The 23,651-nt window shown below is 45.8% G+C and overlaps 1 protein-coding gene across 1 annotated transcript in view; it reads right to left on the reverse strand.

Moving 5' to 3' along the window:
* Window positions 1–225: 225 nt before the first annotated feature.
* The window catches only part of SEC31B (SEC31 homolog B (S. cerevisiae)), a 29,662-nt gene continuing 6,236 nt past the window's right edge, over window positions 226–23,651 (reverse strand). Inside the window, exons 8-25 of the mRNA XM_008948110.1 lie at window positions 21,754–21,915; window positions 20,017–20,169; window positions 18,954–19,184; window positions 17,666–17,740; window positions 16,644–16,727; window positions 15,619–15,727; window positions 15,042–15,220; window positions 14,244–14,370; window positions 12,815–12,960; window positions 11,382–11,555; window positions 10,554–10,742; window positions 9,640–9,847; window positions 8,926–9,252; window positions 4,896–4,951; window positions 3,520–3,666; window positions 2,992–3,108; window positions 1,540–1,611; window positions 226–790 (exon numbers count right to left, since the gene is read on the reverse strand). Of these exons, the coding sequence (XP_008946358.1) occupies window positions 611–790; window positions 1,540–1,611; window positions 2,992–3,108; window positions 3,520–3,666; window positions 4,896–4,951; window positions 8,926–9,252; window positions 9,640–9,847; window positions 10,554–10,742; window positions 11,382–11,555; window positions 12,815–12,960; window positions 14,244–14,370; window positions 15,042–15,220; window positions 15,619–15,727; window positions 16,644–16,727; window positions 17,666–17,740; window positions 18,954–19,184; window positions 20,017–20,169; window positions 21,754–21,915 (2,736 nt within the window). The 3' untranslated portion in view covers window positions 226–610. The remainder of the gene's footprint in view (window positions 791–1,539; window positions 1,612–2,991; window positions 3,109–3,519; window positions 3,667–4,895; window positions 4,952–8,925; window positions 9,253–9,639; window positions 9,848–10,553; window positions 10,743–11,381; window positions 11,556–12,814; window positions 12,961–14,243; window positions 14,371–15,041; window positions 15,221–15,618; window positions 15,728–16,643; window positions 16,728–17,665; window positions 17,741–18,953; window positions 19,185–20,016; window positions 20,170–21,753; window positions 21,916–23,651) is intronic.

Genomic DNA, 23,651 nt, shown 5'->3' on the forward strand with positions numbered 1-23,651 from the left:
GCAGGCTGGTAGTTAGCCCTAGTTGTAGCAGGATATAGATGCAGAGGGGCAAGAGAGCGAGTCAAGGATGAGAATGAAGAGAAAGGAGGAACCAGAGAAGAGATCCTCACTGCAGCTCAACAGAGCAGGGGTACCCCAGCTTAGGTCCCAAGGGAGCCCAGCTGTAACTCAAGTAGTTTACACGGTAGCACAGAACAGAGCCTGAGGCTCTTCTGTCTGGTGGCACTGCAGGTTCCTACCCTGTTTGTCTCCTAAAATAAAAAAAAAAGCACTATCAGCATGAGAGGGAAGGAGCTCCCCCTCTGTACCAGGGATACAGGGAAGAGGGAGGTTCTCTGTGCCACCTTGACAGCCTGCAGTTGAGATCCCTGGGCTGGGAAGCAGCCTCAGACTAGTAAGAAAGAAGAAAGACCACTCTCCAGGAGTCCCAGGCACCAGTGGGCTGTCCAAAAAGTGGATGGGGCCAGGTGTGCTGGCCTAGCATGGTTCCAGGCACTGGCACAGCCTTGTTTCTCCAGAGTCAGAAAGGAGAGTCCACAACCTGCAGCACATCAACAAGGTGAGGGAGTCCACCAGCTCTCAGTGTGCACTGTTCCAGCTGCTCCACACTTTACACATTCAGCTTGCCAGCAATGGTCATGAGGACTTTCAGGATAGGCATGAAACCAGACACCTCACTGAAACTGCTGCTGCTCACCACTTGGGTGTGAACCAGGAGGCCCTGCTGGTAGTTCCTAGCCTCAATGCAGCGGGCAATTTCATGGAGACCCATGAGGATGCTTGGAGAGAGCTGTGGGGAGGGAGCAGAAATGAGTCAGCATGCTCAGCACTGTAACACAGACACCCCCATCCCCACCACCTTCCACACCCTTCTCTCCTGTTCTCCATCTCATCCTCACCCAACAGCACCTACACAGCCAAGCCCTTGCAGGAAGGATAGCCTGCTTCCTCCCTCAGTTTCTCAGCTTACAACAAACATTAATCTAACACCCAGGCTGGGTTACAGTGAAGGCCGGTCCTAAGTAATGACATTTTAGCATTATTGAATATTTCATATATCTGAGGAGGTCAAAGGTCCATCTAGTATAAAGTCCTGTCTCTGTTCAGGCCTAATGTGGACACTCAGGGAAAGGGTCTATGTTCAAAGGATTCTTCCCTTGATAGCTAACACTCCAGCAACTGGCATTAGCAGCTTCAGAATTTTGTAAGCCAGAGGTTCCACTATATTCACACTTAACAACTACCCACAACTGACCTTTTCCAGCTGGAACCTCTCTATATGCCAGCATACTTCCTGTGGGTAAAAGCACCCTACAAACACCTCCCCAGCTTCTCCTTGCACTACATCTAGGCCAAGATAAAGGAAGAAGAGATAAGACTGGCTGGCATCAAGGTACATTATACAGTTTGGCACTCCCACAGCTCTCTCTCTCGAGGATATGTGCTGGTGACACCACAACAAACACTAAAGCCCACAGCCCAGTGCAAAGGTGGGGTCAGGAACGCGGCCTGACCACAAGGGACGCTGCAGCTACTCACCGCCTGCTCACGGAGCTTCTCGTACAGAGACTCCAGCCGCTGCAACGCATCTTCCAGCTTCCTCCGAGTTTTCTGAAGCAAAACAGGCACTGCTAGCTCTGCCAGAGCTTCAGAGCTAGCCCTCCCACAACCAGGCTGTTCTCACTCCGTCCCTCCCCTCCTCTTGTTCACCTTACAAGTCCACAGCACCTTACGATTCAGCTGCACCTCAGCCTCTGCCTGCCAGGGACTGTGACACAAGCCAGCCGTGCCCTCGCCGTGCCCTCGCCGTGCAACTGTCTGCCCCCCGAGGCAGGAAGCTGGGTTTGCCCCCTTTTCCATCTCCCAGCCTAGGTGTTCCTCCCTTCTGCCAGTCCTTGCAGACCAGAGGACAGAGGGACTACTTCCAAAGCTTAAGAAACATCCACTAGTTAACCCATGGGGCATTTAGACAGCCCCACCCTGGCTGACCTAAGCAACAGCTTCTATCCGGTCTCCTTGAGGAAAAGAGGGAATTTTCCTCCTATTCTAGGTAACTACCAAGGAAAGGGCCCAAGTGCTGAAGCTCTGGTGGGACTGATCCCACTACCCCTGCCTTAGATAAGCCACTCCAGGAAAACTATTCCGTGGGTAGAAATGGCTGTGGGAGAGGCCTGGCAGCCTCAGGAGCTCAGGTGCACTGTATTGCAGTACCAACCCTCCACATAAGCTGAGTGCTTAATCCTAAATCAACAGGCCTTCCTGCCCACCCTGGGAACCCTGAAGTTATCTCCCAGAACAGCTACACTGCACTGCAAAGGCACCGAGCAAACGTGCCAAAGCTGCTGCAACACACAAGCTGCCTGACTCTGGGGTAACAGCCTGGGCTCAGTGCTGACCCCAACACCCACTGGACAGTGGTATTCTGGAAGGCTTCAGGGTGTCCCAAAGCTCTCGTGTGACTCAGCAACCTGCCACAATGCTGCAAATGCTGCTTTGCTGCTTCCAGATAGTCTGACTTGATACATTGATGCAACAGAGCAGGGATGCCAACGGCCTTCCAGGAACGAGGGTGGTGAAATTACACTGACTCGGACACAAAAAACTGTCTGGCTTTCTCTGCCAGCCAGGATATTTCAGCCTTTCCCTCTAAGCTCAGAGGATAGCTGGTAACACCAGCTCTGCAGGAACCATCAAGTCAGTGAAAGAGGACTCTGAATTAGCTGGGGCTTTTCTTCTACTTCCATTTTAGGAAAGAGCCAAGGAGGACAAAACCATTGCTCCATAAAGGCAATGAGCAGCAGTGAATAAATGCTAGAAAATGCATCTCAGACCCCAAGAGATAGACAAGCCTGCAGCCTAAAGGAAGGAGGCAGGTGGAGATCAATTTGGTTTATGGACAAGACTCCTCTCTTTTCCTGACCAAAAGACAAAACCATCAGTCAAACACCTATGAGTGCAAAAAAGCCAAAGATGAGAGAAGGGAGGACTTACTGGATCAGTGGCGACAGCAGAGCAGCGTTGCACCAACCCTTCAAATGTGGCCTTCAGAGCCTGGTGCTCAGGAGGCACCTCCTTCCTCTCAACCTTCTCCACAGGCAGCTGGTGATACTGACAGAGAAAGAAGCAGCTGAATGAATGCAAAAGGAGCATGAAAGGCTGAAGCTGGTAGATTCCCCTCCTGAACAAAAATTGTTTCATCCCTTTGCAACCCCAGAGAACACCTGGAAGCACAGCATTAGATTATCATCTTCAGAGTGTGGTGCAGCTTCAGGCCTCTGTGCATGCCCAACTCCCAGCAGGCTGACAGCCTGCCTGGCCTCCCTCCCTCTCTCCTAGCTGTACCCCAGGTGTCATTTTCCACCCTGGCAATTTCTCCAACGCCCAGGCAGAGATGTCTTATAAGGGCTAGGAAGCAATGTTAGCTGTGCAGCTGCCAAGCAATAAGAATCTCAAAAGCTGAGTTGTTTTTTACTTCTCAAGGAGCTGGTGGCTGGGGAATGTCCCACTTTCCCTGGGTACCTGCAGGCTGCCTTCTTTGGGTGCTCCTGGGGGCGACTGGGCAGATTCTTGCAACCTGGACAGCTGAGGATGGATCACTTGGGGCTCAGCTGGCAGACTCATTACTGGAGCTGTGATGGGGGCTGGAGGAGTAAATTGCTCAGGCAACTATCAGCAAAGAAAGAAAGAAAAAAAAACATCAAAAAAACCCAAGTCCACAAAAGGAGGGGTGGTTACACCCCCCCCTCCCCAGTCAAATTCAGCTTCCTTTCTAACTTTCAGAGTGCCCAGTTCCCCAGATGTGTAACACGTTGCTGTCCTTTCAGTCCCTGACTCGGAGTGTGGGGCCCTTCCTCTTGCCTCCTAGGGGAACAGCCACAGTGACAGTAAGAAAACTCCTCAGGAATTGTTCAGTCAAACAGATCTGCTGCCCCTGAAAGCACTGGTCCTCAGAAAGCTGCCTCGCCTCTGCGGCGGCACGAGTCCTGCATGTAGAGATTAACAGCAGTAAAGTGTCCAACAGAGCAAGTGTTGGGGAAAATCCCACGACATGGGGGGAGAATCCTCTTGCAAACACTTCATCGTGCCCCTGCTAAGCCAGAGAGTCAGGACAGATTCACTTCAACAGGGCTAGATCAAAAGGAGATGGCTTTAACAAGAGGCTAATCCTGTTGTAGTGAGCACAGCCTGAAGCAGGTTCCCAGCTATGCTGCCAGAAAGAGGGCGAGAAGTCTGTTCCAATCTAAAGAAGAGGAGCAGGGGGTGGGAACAGTGCCAAAGAAGCTTCTTGTCACACCTGCCAGCAGGCAGCAGTGACAGAAATGGGGTACTGAGAGCATTACTTAGAAAAGAGCTCAGCTGACAGGCCCACCGGTGCAATCACTACAAGGCAGAGAGCAGCAGGACCAGGACGGCAGGAGGCTCACAGCTACACCTGTGCCAACTTCCTCCAGTGCAAGTGCCTCAGCAGCTGGTACCAGCAACTGAGGGAAATCCCTGTGGGTCTCACAGTGTGAGGGGAAATGCTGCCCCCAGCTGTCAGGTGTGAAGTGGGCAAGATCTCCCCAGCCACTGGCAAAAATGTGTGAGTGGGTAAGATTAAATCCGTATTTTTGGCAACAAGGGACTGTAGTCGGCCTGAGAAATGCTGACAGAGGATGCAGCACCACAGATGATAACCATGTTACAAAAGGGCTACCCTGGAGAATGGCATGAGAGTTTGGATGGCAAAAGCTCAAGGTGACTTAGACTTCAGTCGTAGCTATGCATGTAATGCAGAAGTAGACGTGTCAGCATGGGATGAGATTGGCTAAGTGGGACAGGTAGCATTTGCAGGAGTGTATCTGTGGCATGGAGCTCCCTGGCTAACAGACCACCAACACACATTGAAAACTTACCTTTTTCTTTTGAAGGCCTCCTCTTACAACAGAGGGATCATTCCAAGATTCCTGAGCTGCCAGGAGAGAGAACGAGACACAAAGGTCAAGACTTTGAGAAGGTGGCCACAACAATTCATGGTTTATTGCATGTTTTGGAACTTCCCTCAGCAAAATAGCCCTTGGCTCCAATTCCTCCATCATTGCACCTTCAGATCCTTTCAGCTGAGGAACTGCAGGCCCAGCTCACACATCCAAGAACTGCTTTTGCCTCCCTTTCTTTCTTAATAACATTCTTAGCATCTGAGATGTGCACAGGCTTCATGAAATGATGTCCGATCAGAATGAACTGTTACACACCCACTCCTACACAGAAAGCTTTTTTGCAACTACCTGAATCTTTCCTCATTCTGCACAGGCTGCAGAAGTGAGTCTCAGCATTAGGCCTGGACCTTGGTCAAGACCTGCATGTGCATGCACATCAGGGTTAGGAAGATCCTGAGGTTCCCCAGGCAGAGAACCTGGTGCTGTGGTACCACAGCGAGGGCTACGTTAGGGGTGAGAGAGGGCTTCTCACCAGCACTCACAGGAGTGCCTCGTGGCAGCATTCCACAGCAATGCAGGTTGCTGTGATAAAGGAGGAAAAAGCCAGGGGTGTGCTGAAATTTTGCACTTCCAAAAGTCTATTCAGAACCAAAGCTTAGTAAAATTTACTGGCTTCCCAACTAGAAGGGAATAGACATAACCAGCAAATGCCTTGGGAGCAGAGCTTCTGCAGTACCTAGTCTCTAACCTCACTCCAGGTAATTAAAAATCCATCAAACAACATGAAATCAAAAGACTTGTGACCACATTTCGTTCTGTGAAGGTCAAATTCCTACTACCTTGTCTGCTGCTGTCCTGTACCTGCATCTCTAGAGGAAACCTTGGTGCTTCTTTTGTCACCCTGGTATTAATAGCCGCAAGCCCATGAGACAGGAATAAACTGTGAGAAAGTGGCATAATTCTCAGGGGCAATATCAGAATTGCTGGAGCTCAGTGCCACACTTAATGAGCCACTGATCCTGAGCTGAGCTTTAAAAATCACAGGGGAAGGATGCAAAAGGTGCTTCATTACTTTAATTACCTTTATTATTAAAATTCTGGCAGCCTCTTTTTGCCCTCGCTTTTCCCATGATTTCAAGACTCACTCTCTGATGAGTTTGGAGCAGTAGTTTAATTAAATTGGCACTTATTTCTAACTTGGGGATTCTGTGCCCTAGAACTCTGCTGGCCCCCACTGAGCCTGTGGCCTAGCAGTTCCTGGCACTATTCCAACCCAGTGGCACTTTCAATCCTCACAGGAAACAGCTATTTAAATTATAGTCTAAGCCAGGCACTTAATCATAAGACAACAAGCAAAATGCAGCAAGGTCCTGGGTGAAACACTGACTATCTTGTCTATGCTACTTGTGAAAGGAGGTTTCTCACCAACCCTGAAAGAAGTGCCCCGTGGCAGCAGTCTCCAGAAATGCCTGTCTGAGAAGCAGCAAGACCATCACAGGACAGAGACAGGGATTATCCCAGTTAGAAAGGAGATCAGCCAACATGTTGCTGTCCTTCACTGTGTCTCTGACGCTCTCCAGGAGCACAGGATTTCTACAGGCAGAGATCTCTCTTCATTGTGCTAGTGAGAATGTGATCATGAGCTGCACAGATTATGTTTAGGAATTTCCAAAGTAAGCAAGTTTGGCCAGTCAGACTGAGTGATCTTACAGTCCCCTTCTAGGCTAGAAGTACCCATCAAACCCAGATAATAACAGCAGGCAGGAAAGCACTCCCAAGGAAGCCAGTTTGCACTGCTGATGTGGGCATGCCATTTGCTGCCATTAAAGCTAGGGGTAAATGCTGCCAGGAGAAAGGAACATCTCAGCACTGAATTTCTGCAGGACATCTTCAGTCTGAGGCAGTGCTTGAAAACCTTACCATGCAGTCACCTTCCCTTTAACACAGAAAACCAGGGTCTTTTGTTTCTTTGCTGAAGGGACTACTTCCTTTACAGAGCCCCACTCCACACAGCAAGGCTTGATTGGTGTACATGGCTACCGAATACTCTGATTTCCCAAATCAGGCTAAGACTCCCTAGATAATCTTTTGTGCTTGGTAGATGGTCTTTGGCACTGCAGTCACTGTGCAGAGTCAGCCCACTAAGACATTGAGCCTTATCCCACTGACAACGTTGACTGGAAGATACCAGTCACTTACTCTCCACCATCACTGAATCCCAAGGACAGAAATCAGTACAAAACATCAGTCACAAAACCTCTATGGTCCAAATTCTCCCCAGCAGGTGGACTGAGAATTCAAAGCCAAACCTTGCCCTGCAAATAAGGCCAAAAGGGCTTTCCATGTTGCCTTGGAATAGAGCCCCCAAATTCTGCTTGTGAAGCTCTATACCACTGCTCACATTGGGACCCACCTCTTCCAAACCATCTGCAGAAAGCACAAGTAAAGCCATGCATAAGGCTGGGAGTGTAATGGAGAACATGAGGGATGAGCTACAACCACAGCCTGTTCCTTGCCTAGAGAACCAAGAAAGAAAAAGGAGATACTTGCCTGTCCTGCTGGCCCAGCAACTGCGTGAAGGGACACAGAAACAGAATGCTCCAATTCCTCCAGGACTGGAGGAAAGTAAAGAAGGAAGAAGCTGGAGCCCCTGCTTCTGCATCAGAAGTTCACCCCTGCTAAACTCATCAGTAAGAGCACAATGTTTTCATTTCACTTCCAACATCCCTAGCTGTCACTAGTCCTCAGGACGACTGTGTCCACTACCCCAGCTGTACAGCTCCCCAGGCATGCAAGGAAACAACAGATAGCAGTGAGCATGCACACAGTGAAACATGCACACACCCCACATTTCACTGGAAACAGCAACGTTGCCTCCCCCATAGGTCTGGAGGCTTTTCTGGGTACTACCTGCATGATCCATGTGGGGATCTAGCCAAGGGAAGAAACCTGAAAATCAAGGCAGGGTGGGAGAGTCATCATCACCAACAACTTTTATTGTGTGAGTAATGTCCCTGAACTATTATCTCAGAGCTTTTCAGAAGGAATTGGTCCAGCCTTAGCTTAGAGCCTTTGTGTGTGGTCCCCACAGGCTTTACACTGTGGGATTTGCTATTCTTGGTTAAACACAGCTCAGCAAAGGATTCCAGGTGGAGGGAAACCTCAAAGCCTCAGTTCCTTCACTCTTAGAATACACGTGGCTTGAAGAAGCATCTGCTCAAAAACCTAAGGATTGTCAGCCTTGTTGTCAGGGGTCTCCACAGCCTGGTAAAGCCTCTCCCCTAAGACATCAAATAAAGAAGCACCAGATGTGGTAATGTTGTGGGAAACAGAAAAAGGGAATGCCCATCCACTGGGAACTAGGTCCAACTACACTCTTCATTGTGCTAGCAAGGACTTCACAGTACTTGCAGACTGGGCTGGATTCAAACTGCAGACCCAGAGGGCAAAGGCTCTGGTCTAGAACACTGCACAGGGGAATCCAGAAACAATTCCCAGGCAAGCACTCTCCAGTGACAGAAAAAATGGGAAGAACTAGGGCATAGCAGAGAGAGGAATTTTATCCTGAAGCTAAGCAAGAGGTATCCCATGGACAGAGAAGCAGCACCCTGCTCTCCCAGCATTTCAAAAGCACTTCTTGCCTAAGTTACACAAGCAGGGATGAGATCAGCAGGCCTTCCACCAGGCTTTCCCTGGGAACCACCACCCTTTCAGCCAGAGCAGGTGCCTCTGGAGTGGATGACTACTTAGGGTGCACTGAGGACCTGAAAAGACAGCTTCTTGTAACCACAGCCTGAGGGACAGAGCAGCTGAATGGGCTGAGTGGAACTGTCATCACTGCTGCACTTCTCCACCACAGCATGACTTGGCACAACGCCTCTGTAAGGTTAGTCTCAGCACCACATCCAGCCTGGATGGTGACCAACCCAACCTCAGAAGGTCCATGTCCATTATGTACAACAAACCCCACCCAGAAGTGTCCTGAAGTCACACAAGCAGTACTTACCTGTGGGAGGAGGAGGAATGCTGGCTGCTGGCATGGGCTTAGCAGATGGAGCTCCAGGACCTCCCTGAGGGTAACCCATGTTCATGGGGCAGTTGAAAGGTGCTGAAGACAAACCTAGAGGAGATTGGGTTGCCACAGGGAGAGGACAAGCTGCAGGAGGCTGAGATGATGGAAATGAGGCCGGAGTGAAGAGGGCAGGTCCAGGTGGTAGAACACCAGGAGATGTCATGGGTATGGACCGTCCTGGCAGAGAAGGCTGGCTGGAGAAGGGAGCAGGACCAACAGGTCTGACTCCTACAGGTCCAAATGGCTGAGGCTGTGACACAGCTACAAATGAAACAGTGTATCAGTATCACTTTTCATATGCAAACTACTCCTGATGCTCTCTTTCATGCTAGTAAGTCTACCCTTCTCCAAGCCATACCCTAGAATGTCCATGCCAGGCATACCCCCCATAACCCAAGCTACATCAGTCAAACTATCTCAAAGATAGCTGGGGCTTCTCCACCCCTACATATACTTGGTGTCAGTGGACATGCAGCAACAGTTGCTAGAACTAGATGTGCCAGAAGCATGGAGAAGCCTTTCAGACAGCTGGCTTGTTCTTTGCCAGTATGATAGGCCTCTGAGGAGGAGAGTAAAACAGCCATCCACGTTGAAAGCTTTAGTCTAAGAAAACCTGGAGAAAGGACATGGCTACCAGACAATGCTTACCTGGCCCTGAAGCAGTTGCTGGAACCAAGCCCAGGTTGTACTGTGGGTATGGAGGCTCTCTGGAATAGACAACAGTTTGTGGACTTGGGCTGCCTTGGGAAGGAGCAACATGGTAAGGTGTCATTGCTGGCACTGGCTGGGGCGTGAAGAGGGAAGGCACTGAAGGCTGAGAAGGTGCTGAAGGGGCAAATGGTGATTGACAGTTGGGCTGCAATTTAAAATAAAAGAACCTGTAAATGGCCTAGACAGTCATGTGCATACACACACAAGCAGAGGCAAGATTTCTATGCCTGTCACTCCTCAGGCAAGAGAAAATGCTGCTGCTGTCAGTACCCTGGATAGATTGGATCAAAGGCCCTTCCCACCACACAACTTGCTCAGCAAGCTGGGCACCCCACTCTTCAGAGGATTTGCCATCTCCCACATGGATTAATCCTTGGGAGCTGCCAGTTCCCATACAGTGACTTCCTAGAGCACAGCCAGAGGAAATAATGAAGGAACAATAATGAAGTAAAAGAAGCTGGATGCAAAACCTTCTGAAGAATTTTCTTGTGTACAAACTGAGATTAAACCATACTACACTGATTTTACTGAACTATGAGGATGAGATGGACAAAGAAGAGTGAACCACAGCCCCCTTTTCCCTCTCTCAGTATGTGAGATCTCAGTGGATCACTACACTTCTAAGTCTCCTCTCCAGTGACTGCATGTGGAACAGGGCCTTGTGAAAATGTGCCAGAGAGCCTATTTTTGGATTATCACAGAGCTTGCATTTGCTCCAGTGAAGGACATCATGATGAGCTCCTCAATGCTTGTAATCTGCATCATCTCATATTACTTCATAGACTTCTCCCAACCCAGTAAGTCTTCCTCCTCCTCCCCAAGCCATGAAAACGTGAGAGTTTAAGGCCTACCTTCTCTGAAGGTTTGGGACCTGTTTTGTGGGCTGCTCCTTCAGAGGTGGAACCACCCTTGGCTGCTGGAGACGTGTGTTTAATGACTCCTACATTGACACGAGGGTAGGGAAAAGGGGGTGGCTGCTGACCACACACATTCTCTCCTTGAGCATGGAAAAGCCGGTCTCGAAGCTGTTGGATCAGGAGCTGAAACAAACTGTGCTTTAGGAGAAGTGCCTTGAGAGCCCCAGATGAAAGGTGCTGGGGAGGCATTCAAAGCAGACCCAGACCCAAAGCACTAAGCATCAACCTGCAAAACTAACCATTTCCCACACAGCCACCAGGGAAAAAAACAAACTGCAAGTGACAATCTGGGACATCAACTGCCTATATTTCCAGGCAGACAGGTCATAGAATCACAGAATCTATGTCTCACTGATCCTTCCCCCAGTCTTCACACTTTCCCCTCCCCAACCCCTACCCACATTTGGGCACTAGACAGATCTATTCCAAACTACAAGGTGGCCTTCCCTTCCTTTATTAGCTAGTTTCAGGAATAGATGCTGCTTCCCTAGAGAGCTGCTTCCCAGCATTGCTCTCCAGGAATTGCCTTACACTTCTGTTATCTCCCTTCCTTTCCCTGAACCAAAGGCACTACAAAGAAAAAGCAAATGAAGACACAAGTCACGTTCTAGAAGAAAACCCCACACCTCTGTGCTCAGGTTCCCACACTGAAGGTGAAACCTGGAGTCCTGATGCACGTCAAAACCCAAGCGCTCTCCTGTACCAAGTATTATTTTTTTCCCCAAATACTGCTCTTTCCACAACACCTCATTTCTCACTCACCTCTTTCGAGTTGCTGGGTAGGTAATTCATTGCAGCTGACAAGCATCCTTGTGATGCCAGGAGATTGGCATATTGGGTGATGCGTTCTGCCAAGACAGGGCCTGGCCCCTGTCCTGCTGTGCCTCGGAGCATCTCAATGGACCTGCTCAGCACCATCACCTTCTCTATGAGATCCTGAATGAGACATGGGGAGGGAAGAAACAGACCACTCAGAATCTGATTTGCTTTACTATTTCATCTCATGTTGAGACAATACCAAATGGCTTTCCCTATGACACGAGGTCCAATGTGAATAGAAGTCACCCTCTCTGCACCAGGTATTATCTGACTACCTTTTCCTCAGGTGAGCTTTGTGGAGAAAAACAGGAACAAGGAAGCAAACCCTGACACGACTACTTTTATGGTAAGGGAAAAAAGGAAATCAGAAGCCATGCAGACATTCTAATCACCTGTGATGTTTTTACTAGGGAAGTCACTACTATAACTCTAGGAGTTACAAGCTGTCAGCTTGGAAGAGAAAGGATTAAAACTATACCAGGAGAAATTCAGTAGGAAAAACTACTACTGCTGAAACAGACCAGAATGTTTTCAGTTATTCAAAACTTTCAGGTCCTACAAATCACAGTAATATTTCTAGCTGTAGAGAGATATGTGCATCATAGGCTGATAATTGATAACTGGAAGGAGGCCAGTTTCAAATATAACCAGGGATGCTGAAGATGCCTTTTTGTTACCATTATCCACTAGTGAGGCTGCAAGTGCAGGGAACTCTGCAGCAGAGGGCATTACCTGCAGATATCTGAGTGGAAGGCTCGTCCAGTTCAACCTAGTGATTGGGGGTCAGTGACTCAGCCAGGACTGGTTTAAGTGTAACAGGCAGGCCACAACACTGGCTTAGAAGCCCTGATTCATCTGCAAGCTGTGACTCCTCACATACGATTGTTCTACTTGCACCTGGAATAATACAGTCTAGACTTTATAAAATAAAGTCTATGAGGTTCATGCCAGAGGTTGTTCCGAAGGTAGAGCCAGATAACTGGAATGTTCCAGTTAGAGATGCTAAGCACAGCAGCAAATGTACTCCCAGGCAACTACCAGTAAGAAAACAGGTATGGTAAAACACTTCCCTGACTAGAAGAAAGCTCAAAGATGACATCACTGTACAAGGACAGGCTGTAACTCTCATCCACGGCTGAATTTATGTGCAGTGTAACTGATACTCTCTAAACACACAAATCCTTAATGTTTAAGAGTGCAAGTCTCCATCAGAGGTAAGCCTGCAATCCAGGCTAGGAGGAGATATCTTGGTGACCACAAACAGGTCTCCACTGTCTGCTGGAAGCCAGATACTCTGTTTGATGGAATAATGCAAAGAGATCAGGGCTACCAGACTGGCCTAAAGAGGAGTCAAACCAACATTATAGCACCTGTACCTGCAAGGCAAGGGGTGATGAAGTCTCATGGTTTTTCACCCAGCATTCCACCAACCTCTCCACATTGCCTGATGAGATATAGCAGAGGCAGGCATCATTGCACAGAGCTGCATCTCCCTCTGACTCTAGGCGGGCACCCAGCATGTCTACAGAAAAAGAAATACAGCCAAGATTTAACACACTCATTTTCTGAAGAGCTTGTTAGCCTCAATGCTCATCTTTTAGCAATCCTACTCTGGTCTGGCAAGAAAAGGTGTTGACAGCTTTGGATTTGCACCTAGTTCTTGGATAGCATGAGAAATGGGCATCATTAATTCTTTTTTTAACCAATTTGGCTTATTTTTTTTATGTATCTGTAATTTTTTTTTTGTGTCTGCCCAGACACACAGAAGAAAGAAAAACCCTTAAAATGACTAATTCAGTGAAAAATTCCTTTCTTTTTTTTTTTTTTCCTCTCCAAACTGTGGGAATCTCCTGGCAATAGACGTATCCAGGATGGGGGAACACCTAGTAGTCTGGTAGCTGACAGCCTTTAGCAAATGCTAGGAGATAAAGATGAGCTAAATCTACCTCACTATCACCACTTCCACTTTACACCCCTACAATAAGTCTCTAAAAGATGTCACATTTTCTTGCATTTCAAGCTGTGTCACCTTACTTGTATGAAAGGCACTTCCCCAACAGCACTTAGCTGTTTCCATCAGCCAGGAGCTAGTTCCTAGCTAAGTGACATGAGTAACTTCATTGGATTCAGTCACTGGATTGTCCCAGAACTCCAAGTCTCAGAACAACCAACTGCTGAGCATGTTGGACTACAACTAAGACTGAGGAAACAGCTGAAGCCATCAAACATTCATCAGCCCCTGTTGCTGAGCATAAAAGGGAGGGAAATGTGCTGGAATGGTAAACCTTTTTCAGACAGAGTGAAGCCACCTGACCTTTTATTGTCAAGGAAACCCCCTTCTCCCTAGAACAAAATAATAAATGTGATCCCCTTAGTGTCTCATTCTATTGTCCTGTTTTGTTTGTTTTATTTTTCTCCATGCTAGTGGTAAAGGTGACAAGAAATGTCAGAATACATAACTTTAACATATGATTCTCCCCTATAGCATGCACATATTCTCCTAACTCAACAGCCCACACTTAATTAAAATTCTATTGCCTGTCCTGTTTTGTTTGGTTTTTTTTCTCCATGCTAGTGGTAAAGGTGACAAGAAATGTCAGAATACATAACTTTAACATATGATTCTCCCCTATAGCATGCACATATTCTCCTAACTCAACAGCCCACACTTATTTAATAAGTTCCAGCTACGTGTAATGAGTAAGGAGCACTTTCCTTCCTCAATAGTATCTACTGCTTTCTGTAAGCAGTCCAGAGCTGCCCTCCCCCAAGGGAAACTGCATTAAATTGTATTACACCACATACCACAGAGCTGGGTATAGTCCTCATGCTTTGAGTATGTTAAGAGGACGGCCAGTGCCTCCTTCCAGCTCTGCAGATCACACGTGCCAACAACATCTTGCCAGTTCTGCTGCACAATGGAGGAAAGCAGCTGCAAGGGAAGCAGAAGGCCTGTCAGCCACTGAAGGCAAAGATAAGCTGACTGCTTAGGCAAGGGCACCCAGGGGGATAGCTCACTTTGAGGCACACTTCCCACTACGCAGCAACTACCTCACTATACGTTAAGGTCCACCAATCCCAGCATCCTAATATCAGCAGTAACTGGAACCTGATGCCTTCAAAGAAAGTAAAAAATGCCAACAAAGCACTCAAGAGAATGTGGAGCAGCAGCACTAGGCAAGACTAAAGATCTAGCTGATGCATATCCTGTTCCAGAGCAGCTATAGTATCAGTGACCAGGAATACAGCACTGGGATATCCCAATCCCTGCTACGCCTCCTCGTTGTCAATGAATAAGCTAGGATCTTCCTAGCTGAGCTTTAAGGGGGCAGTATGCTCCCCGAGTTACAAACATGGGGAGCCAAGGCAGAAAGTATTAGATTTTGAAAAAAGGAACAGAGAACACAGGCATTCATTCTAGGTGAGCAACATGAAGGTGTCATAAAACTACCAAGAGATTATATTAAACGTCTAGCCAAGAGGAGACGCACAGATTCTGCTGACATTCTACCTCCTGCCAAAGCCTTTCTACATACATTCAGACAAACATCTGCCTAGATACCACATACCTGTGCACAGTAGGCACACAGAACGGTGACTTACCAGGGAGAGTTTTGTCTCACGCTTGGCAAAATAGCGTTTCTGAGTCTCCTTTAGGAGGTTCTCCCCACCAGCTATAGCTAAGATGATGGCGTCAGCAAAGCGCTCTGCCCGCATGCACAGCTCCACTGCACCCTCAAAATTCCCCAACAAAAGGGCTTGGCTGATGAGTCCATCTGTATCTATAGAGGTGAGAAGCAGAGTTAACCAGAGGAACATCATCCAGATGCACTGGGGTTGTTCATTCTAAAAAGCGAGCAGTAAAACCCAACAACGTATGGAAATCCAGCTAAAATATCTGGAAACCCAAATCAGGTTTTGAACTTCAAAAAATCTACTGACTTGACAGTAAGTCTTCCATTATCTAAAAGATTCTTCTATACATTTAATGGGTCTCTTATCTGACAAGCATTTCCTTGCACAATGCTGAGAGATGCTGCATGATACTGCAAGGGATTGTATGCTTCAAAAGTATCCATCTGCTGGAGTGGACCAGACTCCTCCTGGTATCCCTAATTTTCTGGGTTTCCCTCCTCTCCCCTTCTTCTAAGATGGCAGAAACACATTTCATGTAACATACCTTCTGTGACAGGAATCTCCAATGTGCTCATATTCTGTGGGATGAGGTTGTCAAAAAACGCTGAAGAGGAGGAAACAGCAGCTACATCATCACTGGAATTTATTAAAAGCTGTGCAAATTATGCAAGAGGTTAATTAATTCATTGAATACACAGATCCTGCCCAAAACAGTTTAATGGATTACTGAGTGGGATGGAGCTGCTCTCCATTTGGTTGAGCACGCTCATACAAATCTGATTTTGACCTGCACAGTTTCAGCAGGGCAGCAACAAGAGCAGTGCTGCTATTGACAAACCTCAGGAGGTTGATAAGACATTAGTTATGATAAGACATATAGGAGATGATATAAGACATGCAATGCCAACAGTGCCACTGGCCAGCATTCATCAGCTCAACTGCCAGCCAGGTCAGCAAGGTGAACAATTTTGGATAGAACAGGGTAAAGCCCAACAAGTGGTATCTCTTAACAGGCAATAGCCATACTTGGGGCTCTGTTGAAATGTAGGACAATTGCTATCCCTAGAATATCTCTCAAGCAAGCATTAAGATTACTAATTTGAGGACAGCAGCTATAGATACCTCTGAGAAGAAAAATTTACAGTCCATGGTGAACCAGCCTTGGAAGGCATCTGAAGACAGACATTCCAAAATCATGTGAGAATACATTTCAAAGGATAGAGGTGAAAAGGAAAGAAATGCAGAAGAAATTCCAAAGCAGAAGCTTCACAAAGGAAATCCAGAACTGTAGTATGAAGTTAAGTTAGGGTGAAGCTAATTCTATCACTGAAAAAGACCAGCACAGGTGAAGCAAGCCTTCCTGCAGTGTTAACAGCCAGGAGACCACCTTCATTATTCATTGATTTGTTTTAAAGCCACAAGGGACTGCTATGACTGCTTAGTCTCACCCTGTGAGGGTCTGACAGAGCTGTGAACTGTCCTCTGCAATGCCTGCATTGAGCCAAACTACTTATGGTTGGAAGGAAGCCTTGGCTGCTCTCCCAGACTGGCAAGCTGTGCAGGACATACCTGATCTGGCTGTGCTCCTTGTGTCTCATCTGCCTCAGGAAGGGGCTGCTTATCTGGGACCCCATTGCTCAGGTGTGAGGTGATCTAGAAAAGTAACAGAGATTCAGAGCGAAGCCCCTGTCAAAGTTAAACATTTGGGCAGTGAAGCCACCAAGTGTCCTGGTTCTGTGTAAAAAGGGGTTCAGGGCAGGACCCACAGGAACAGAACTATGTACTCGCCTCTCCCCCCGCCCTTGAGAGAGAGAGAGAGACACTTTTGAAAAAAAATGAAGTATATTGTTCAACAAGGAACAGAAAACGAAAAAGGGAGGTAAGGAAAATAATATATACAAAGATTAGGGGAATAATACAAAAAATAAAATATACAAAACCCTCAGAAATGGTTCCAGGGTCCCACGGAGTGAAAGGAGAACTTTACTCTCCGAGCTCCAAGGCAGGAGTGAAATTAGAACCCACTCCCTGCCTCTTATCAGAGTGTGTGTGGGAAGGGGAGGGAATACAATGGTTTCACCCCCAGCCGGGGTCCTCCCAGTTGCTGGAAGGTCACGCCCCCATTCCAAGCCTCAAACCACAACACCAAGTGACTGGCAAAATTGCCCTGGCTCTTCCACCTGTTGGAAAAGCTCCACCTCTCCCTGTTCCTGGCTGGCTGCCTATCGGAGGGCATTTATCCCTCTCCAGAATATTGTTCATGCTGCTGCAGGAGCTTCCTCCCTTGGAGGTCCACAGAGGCTCTTCACAATTCCGCTGTTGTTATACACTCCCCAGAGCACCAATAACTGGAAGCAAGAAAATTGGGCTCAAGACTCTTTTGGGGTCCAGTACAATTACAGCTGTACCTTTAAAAGTGCCCATATTTTCTTTTTAACAGGGAATACTTGAGCTGCATCTCAGCTGAAATGTTGTAGTTCCATCTTTTTTGTGCTGTGAGAACACTCCCTCATTCCCAGTGGGGAACCTACAACTGTCCTGCAGCAGCTTTAGGCCTGTAAAGGTTTCTCTCTGTTGGATAGATACATTACCTTTTTCTGCAGATCTTCTTTACTGTAGCCCAGCAGCTTGAGGAGTTTAGTCCTGGAATCCTGCTCCAGATTCACCTGAGTCCCAAAGGATATTAAAAAATATAAGACATTATGTTAAATCCTAGACATCTACAGACTGTCAATGATTGGCTGCTTCTGGCAGCAGTGAAGTTCAGATCCCAATTTAAGATAAGGAACTCAGCTATGACGTGTCCACCTAATGACTGCTGTGGGAAAATCTATGGAATTTCAGTTAAAATCATGATAAAAGGTTGAAATTCAAGTTTGTCAGAGTTACAGTTCAGTTACAATTGCATCGTATGCATACTTTGTGTAGCTGGTTAACAACTCCCTGGATGGACCAAGAATTGCCAAGCTAATTGCTGTTCCTACTGTAGAACCAACCAAACTGTATGTGGATAAGATTCTTGTAAACAGTCAGTAGAAAACACTCTTGCAGATGCAGAAATGGTCATGCAGGACAGTCTTTTGTACAGAAGCTTGGTGTGTAATTAGCAGTAAGAGATCTTGTACGTCCTGGAGTGGTCTCACAGGACCATGGGCCAGCTGGATTATAAAAATTCACTAGAATGACAGTTTCACACACCTGATCTAATGCAGCTGAAGACACTGGTGCAATGACCCTTGAAATGGAGACTAGTGTCACCATCTAGACAATGCCTGGATGTCCTATTCAAGAGAGATGCTTCCCCATGCAAATGTAATATTATGGAAAAGATCCCAAGATTTCTTCCCACACAGTCTGCCCTTGAGTGTCTGTCAAACACTACCAAGGCTAAGCCCTACCCCTCCAGAAGAGCAACTGACCCCCATTATTTAAGTCTTTTTTATTACCAAATTGTCAATTAAACCATCATCCTATGTAGGGCTACAGCCAGTCCTCATGTCACCACAGCTCTCTCTCTCTCTCATTTCTGGGGAATCTCACTGCCCATTTGGACTATGCCCTGAGAAACAGCAACAGTAGAGTTCCACTGGTAGCAGGCAGATATAGCTTGGCAGTGGGCTGAGACCAGAAAATGCTGTTTAGCACCTTGATAGGAAGCCCAGATGAATACACTGAAAAGACCATTTCTACTGAAAAACAAGGAAACCTCAAAGACCTCAACTACAAAACCTTTTCTTTAGACAAATAACTAGTCTATTCAGTTCCATTTTATGTCTCAAAGAACAGGAATACAAAAGGGCTAGAGAGCACCATATTGAACACATTCCACCCCAGGATCATAAACTAACCGACTTTCGTGTTTCATCACAGTCATCCTACCTTCAAGAAGTTCCAAAGGTTCTCATCAAATGGCAACTTGGCTGTCTGGATCTTGCCCTGGCAGTAATCAAGGAGGTTCCCTGACTGCAAGGCCATCTGCAGCTCTCTGGATCGGAGCAGGAATTCAGTTTCAGTGGTGACTTGACTGATGAATACCTGCTGTGGGTAAGTCTTCTGCATTTGCTGTCCAGGAGCTTTGGTAAGACCAAAGGAAATAAGTTTTCCTCCAAACTGAGAAAGGCAAAGGGAAACATAGTAAGCATTCTTACAAACAGGTAAAAGCAACTCACTCTGCTCTTCATTCAGCAAGGTGGACTTAGAGCTCCAGCTGTGATCACATGGAACCCAAACAGTTTAATGTGTATGGGTAGTAGGGATGTTTAGGGAGTTCACGTGACAAGCACTTCAGCTGAAGACCAAAAACCATTTACAATTGTGTATGTGCTATCAGGCCCAGCCAACTGCAGACACTAGAGAGGCACAGAGGAAAAAGTACTGTTGGGAACTGTTTGTCCTTTTCTGACATGGAGAGGCAGGCTGCAATGATAAAAACTTTCATGTGAATGGCAGGCACTAGACAGAGGACAAGCCAAGCCACAAGCTAAAAGAACAATTCAGCCTTTTGATTTAGGAGGAAAAAGGTGAAGAAAATTAAATACCTGGATAGGAAGGAGAAAGGCAGAGGATAAAGGGAATGCATGTCACAGCCTATAAGGATAGTTTTTCTTGAGTCTTCCTTATTTTTTTTTGTCTTACTTATAACCTGCCATTGTCTGGTATGGGAATGCACATCACAGCCTATAGTTTTTCTTGAGTCTTCCTTATTTTTTTTTGTCTTACTTATAACCTGCCATTGTCTGGTATAGGACTCTTTCTTGCTGGAAATATATTTGATTATTGAGCAAAAGAGCTTTGCTCCACGGGATACCACACTGCACCTTAAGCAGACATTAAAACATGTAGCAACGTGAGGACTAAAAGGTTTCTTTAGCAAAAGAAAAGGATTGTGTCAAAAAATGTCACATCTATCACATTTTAACCTAAGGATGCTCCATTCACTTACTGCAAATGAAACTCCCACAGGTCTGCGAATCCACTTGGGTGGCTTTTTTAATGGTGGAATCAAGGTGGTCTGAGCTACCTGCTCAGGAACCTGCAGAGGAGGAAGCATCTGTCCTGTGCCAAAGGGATCCAGATTGTTAAAGGAGGAAGAGATCTAGAATCAGATGGAGAAAGGAATATGATATAATTCAACTCCTCTCTGTACAGAGTAAGCACCAAAAACTACTGCTTAGTAGTTACTTTCCTTGCTGATGAAGAAAAAGGCTATTATAGCACCTCCTCCTGGAACACCACCAAGTCTCTATGTGAGAGTAATGGTATTTCCAAACAGTTACAGAAAACATTTCTTAAGAAAGCTTCACCTTAGGAGATTTTTCAAGTAATTTTTCCTTAGCAAGACCCGAATTCCCTAACAAGCACTGCCTGGCTTAGCACCCAGCTCATAAACACAGGAGTTACAAAATTACTTGTTTTATGCAAGACAGTGACAACATACAGTCAAAAGTTGTCCAACTTATTTCTCGTTTTGCTCACAAAGGAATGACTCCCCCCTTTCTGTTGCTGAGGTCTTTCAAATGGGTTATTTTTAAGGACTCCCTCAAGATTTTATAGGTTAGATGAGGCTGGTGAACTAATCACTCCAGACTTTCCTGCCTAAACAACAGTGTGCCAAAAGTGGCCTCTGATCTGTATTTCTAACATTTAGGAAATTGGTAAGCATACATCCAATGCTGTTTACAAGCATTCTTAATGGCTAACATTGTTGGCATAGATTTGTTATTTGCTAAAGGCAATCTGGTTTGAGTTTGGCCCATATTTCATAGCTTCAGCATACCTAAGAAGCAGCAACACCAGGCCCATCAAGCTTTCCAAACAACCATGGGCAAGACCTACAAGTTTTGTCTTTCAGGTCTTTCTTGAGAGGAAACCAAGGTACCAGGAACATCAACCACCAGGTCAGGTATCTGTCCTGATACCACAGAATCCAGAGGAAAGAGACCTCCTGGTCACAAACTCTCTACCTCCATAATTGTCTTTACCTCCTCCTATTTTTGTTCTTAGTTGTTATTCTATTTATCTGAGAGTTATTCTACCCTACTGTTCTCCAGTTATGAGGAGTGGAAATGTGGTGCATGCACATGAAGAATGCAGAGAAAGAAAATTCTCCATGGGTTAAATAAATCCTTAATCTCCTACAGCTGTGGCCTGATAAAGTATTTTCCTTCTCTTGCAAATCCTATGAAACTGAACCCAGTCATCTGTAAATGACTATATAAATAATACTTAAGCTGGCTCATATGTATTCTCTTAAAACCTGTATTGTAAAGCATTTGTTGGCTCAAGAGAGGGAAGGAATTAAAGACTGGTCACCAGATTAAAACTAAAACTTCAGACAGTACATTTAATTTGTTCAGAGTTTGCTCATCTATTCATTGGCTAAATAACAGGTTTCAATATCAAAATATTAACATCCTCCAAGTTACAGTCAATTGACTTGAGGAAAATTGCTAATAATGGCTTATTAGCTACTTTAAAAAAATTCTCTTCTGAACTAAGAAAGAATAACATGCTGTATAAATTAGTGTCAATGTATTTAATTATAAACTAATGACAAGACAAGCTTGTTGTTCTAACAGGTGTCCTGCTTTATTTTTACTCTAGCAGACTAGCCTAAATCCTACAAGTCAGGTGAGTAACTGCCGATCTGTCAAGCCATCACACCTCCATGGGACTTTACCTTGTCAGCCTGAGTCTTCTGCTGAGCTTCTAAGTTCCCCCCCATAACAGAATAAACGTTGATCCAGCCATCGAAAGTCGCAGCAGAGAAGACTGAAGGATTCCTGGGACACCACTGGACATCAAAGCACCACTGACTCCGGATGGGCAGCTCGTAAACCGCCTGTCACAGAACGAGGGAAGGCAGAAACACAACACAAAGAGAACCCTGCTCTCCTCAAGTTACTTGCTGATGGCAAGCGTGTCACACTTTATTTACATACTACTATCATATACAAGCCTTACTGTTGCTTCTTGAAGGATGCATTCAAACTGAATTATAGCACACAGCCACAAAAATCTGCTATACAATAGGATTCTGATTGTAGAACAAAATGCAAGAGCAACAAGTCAGCACTGTTAATGTGTTAACCAAGGGGGAGACACCAGAAAGAAACCCAGAAGCTAAAAAGGCAAGAAGATGCCATGAGCAAGAATATGTAAACAAAAGGAACAGTCTAGAATAACAAACTTGACAAGGAAAATAAAAGCCTAAAGAAAAAAAAGAAAACCCAAACACAGCAGAACAACAAAAGAGGATATGAGGGACACTGCAGGCAACAACTTCCTGGCCTAGCATTCAAAAATCTGAAGTTCAACTCATGGCCCAGTCACAGACTTTCTGCCTCATATTGGGCAACTCACTACCACAACCTCAACTTTGAACCTTCAGCCTGTAAAATTGATACATTTCCTTTATGCCTCACAGGCACGAAGCACAGAGAGCCAGAGTTTGCTTCCCTGTGAGAATATAACCTGCATTTTCTGTTCCCAAGCATAAAACCTTGCATTTGCTTATATTAAAATCTGCACTTCTAAATTAAAAAACAACCAACCAAACAAACAAAACCAACCAATCACAACCCACCCAAATATCTCCCAACTCCAAAGAAACCAACCCTTCCCCAAAATTCACCAGAACAGCCATTCTGTATCTCCTTATTATTGAAAGCCTTCCCAAATTCTTTAACAACCTGAAAGCTTTCTGTTCATTGGTACCAAGTCAAGAAGAGCCCCCTAACAACAGTTTGTCCATGGATGCCTAAGCTGAATTTGGATTGTGCAAATCTACAGCAGCATGTGCAAAGATGAGCCAGCTGCACTAATACTGGTTTTGTTTTAATTTTTCTGCTAAAACACAGTGAAAAGACTTTACTTTTCAGAGTCTGATTCTCTTCTAACCACTAGACATCTGTACAGAGCAAGCATTGTATCTCAAGAAACCACAACAGCAGAATGTCATACATTTTATGAAAAGCAATTTTTTTCCATGCCTCCAACACAAAGGTGGTCAGCTAACTGAAATTCTCCCATGGAACAAATCCAGCCTGGGGCTCCCAGATGGACTTTGTTCAGTACTGTTAGAGTCCTTTCCTTCTATTAACATCAAGATTAACTGAATGAATTTTGTTCCAAGTTCAAAACTCAGTGCTGCCCAGAAATTCAGCACCGAATGAGTAGGTGCGTTGAAAGATTTTACAGAGTCCTACTTTAATTCAGGTGATACCAAAATATTTCAAAGATGGTAATTTTGAGATACATGACTAGATAAGCACATGCACGTGAAACCACTGTGCTCTGAAAAAAGTTTACACACAAATTTAGTCACATTGTTCCCCTCTCAATTGTCCTAACAAACGCTCCTCATTCTTCTTCAAGTCCTCCCCCGAAAAACTTACTACCCTAGGAGAAGGAAGAAGAAACAAATGGAGACAGGGAACACTACATATGTGAACATAGTTTCAGCTAATTATGATTACTCTTGCTAAGTTTTAGTTAAACATTTCTTCCCTCTGTGATCTCTGGACACAGATATATCAGAGAAAAGCTCTGTCTGGATCTGTTGTTTTCAGTTTGGAT

The sequence above is a fragment of the Merops nubicus genome, unplaced genomic scaffold (genome assembly GCF_000691845.1).
Source record: "Merops nubicus isolate BGI_N331 unplaced genomic scaffold, ASM69184v1 scaffold10969, whole genome shotgun sequence".
Classification (NCBI taxonomy): domain Eukaryota; kingdom Metazoa; phylum Chordata; class Aves; order Coraciiformes; family Meropidae; genus Merops; species Merops nubicus.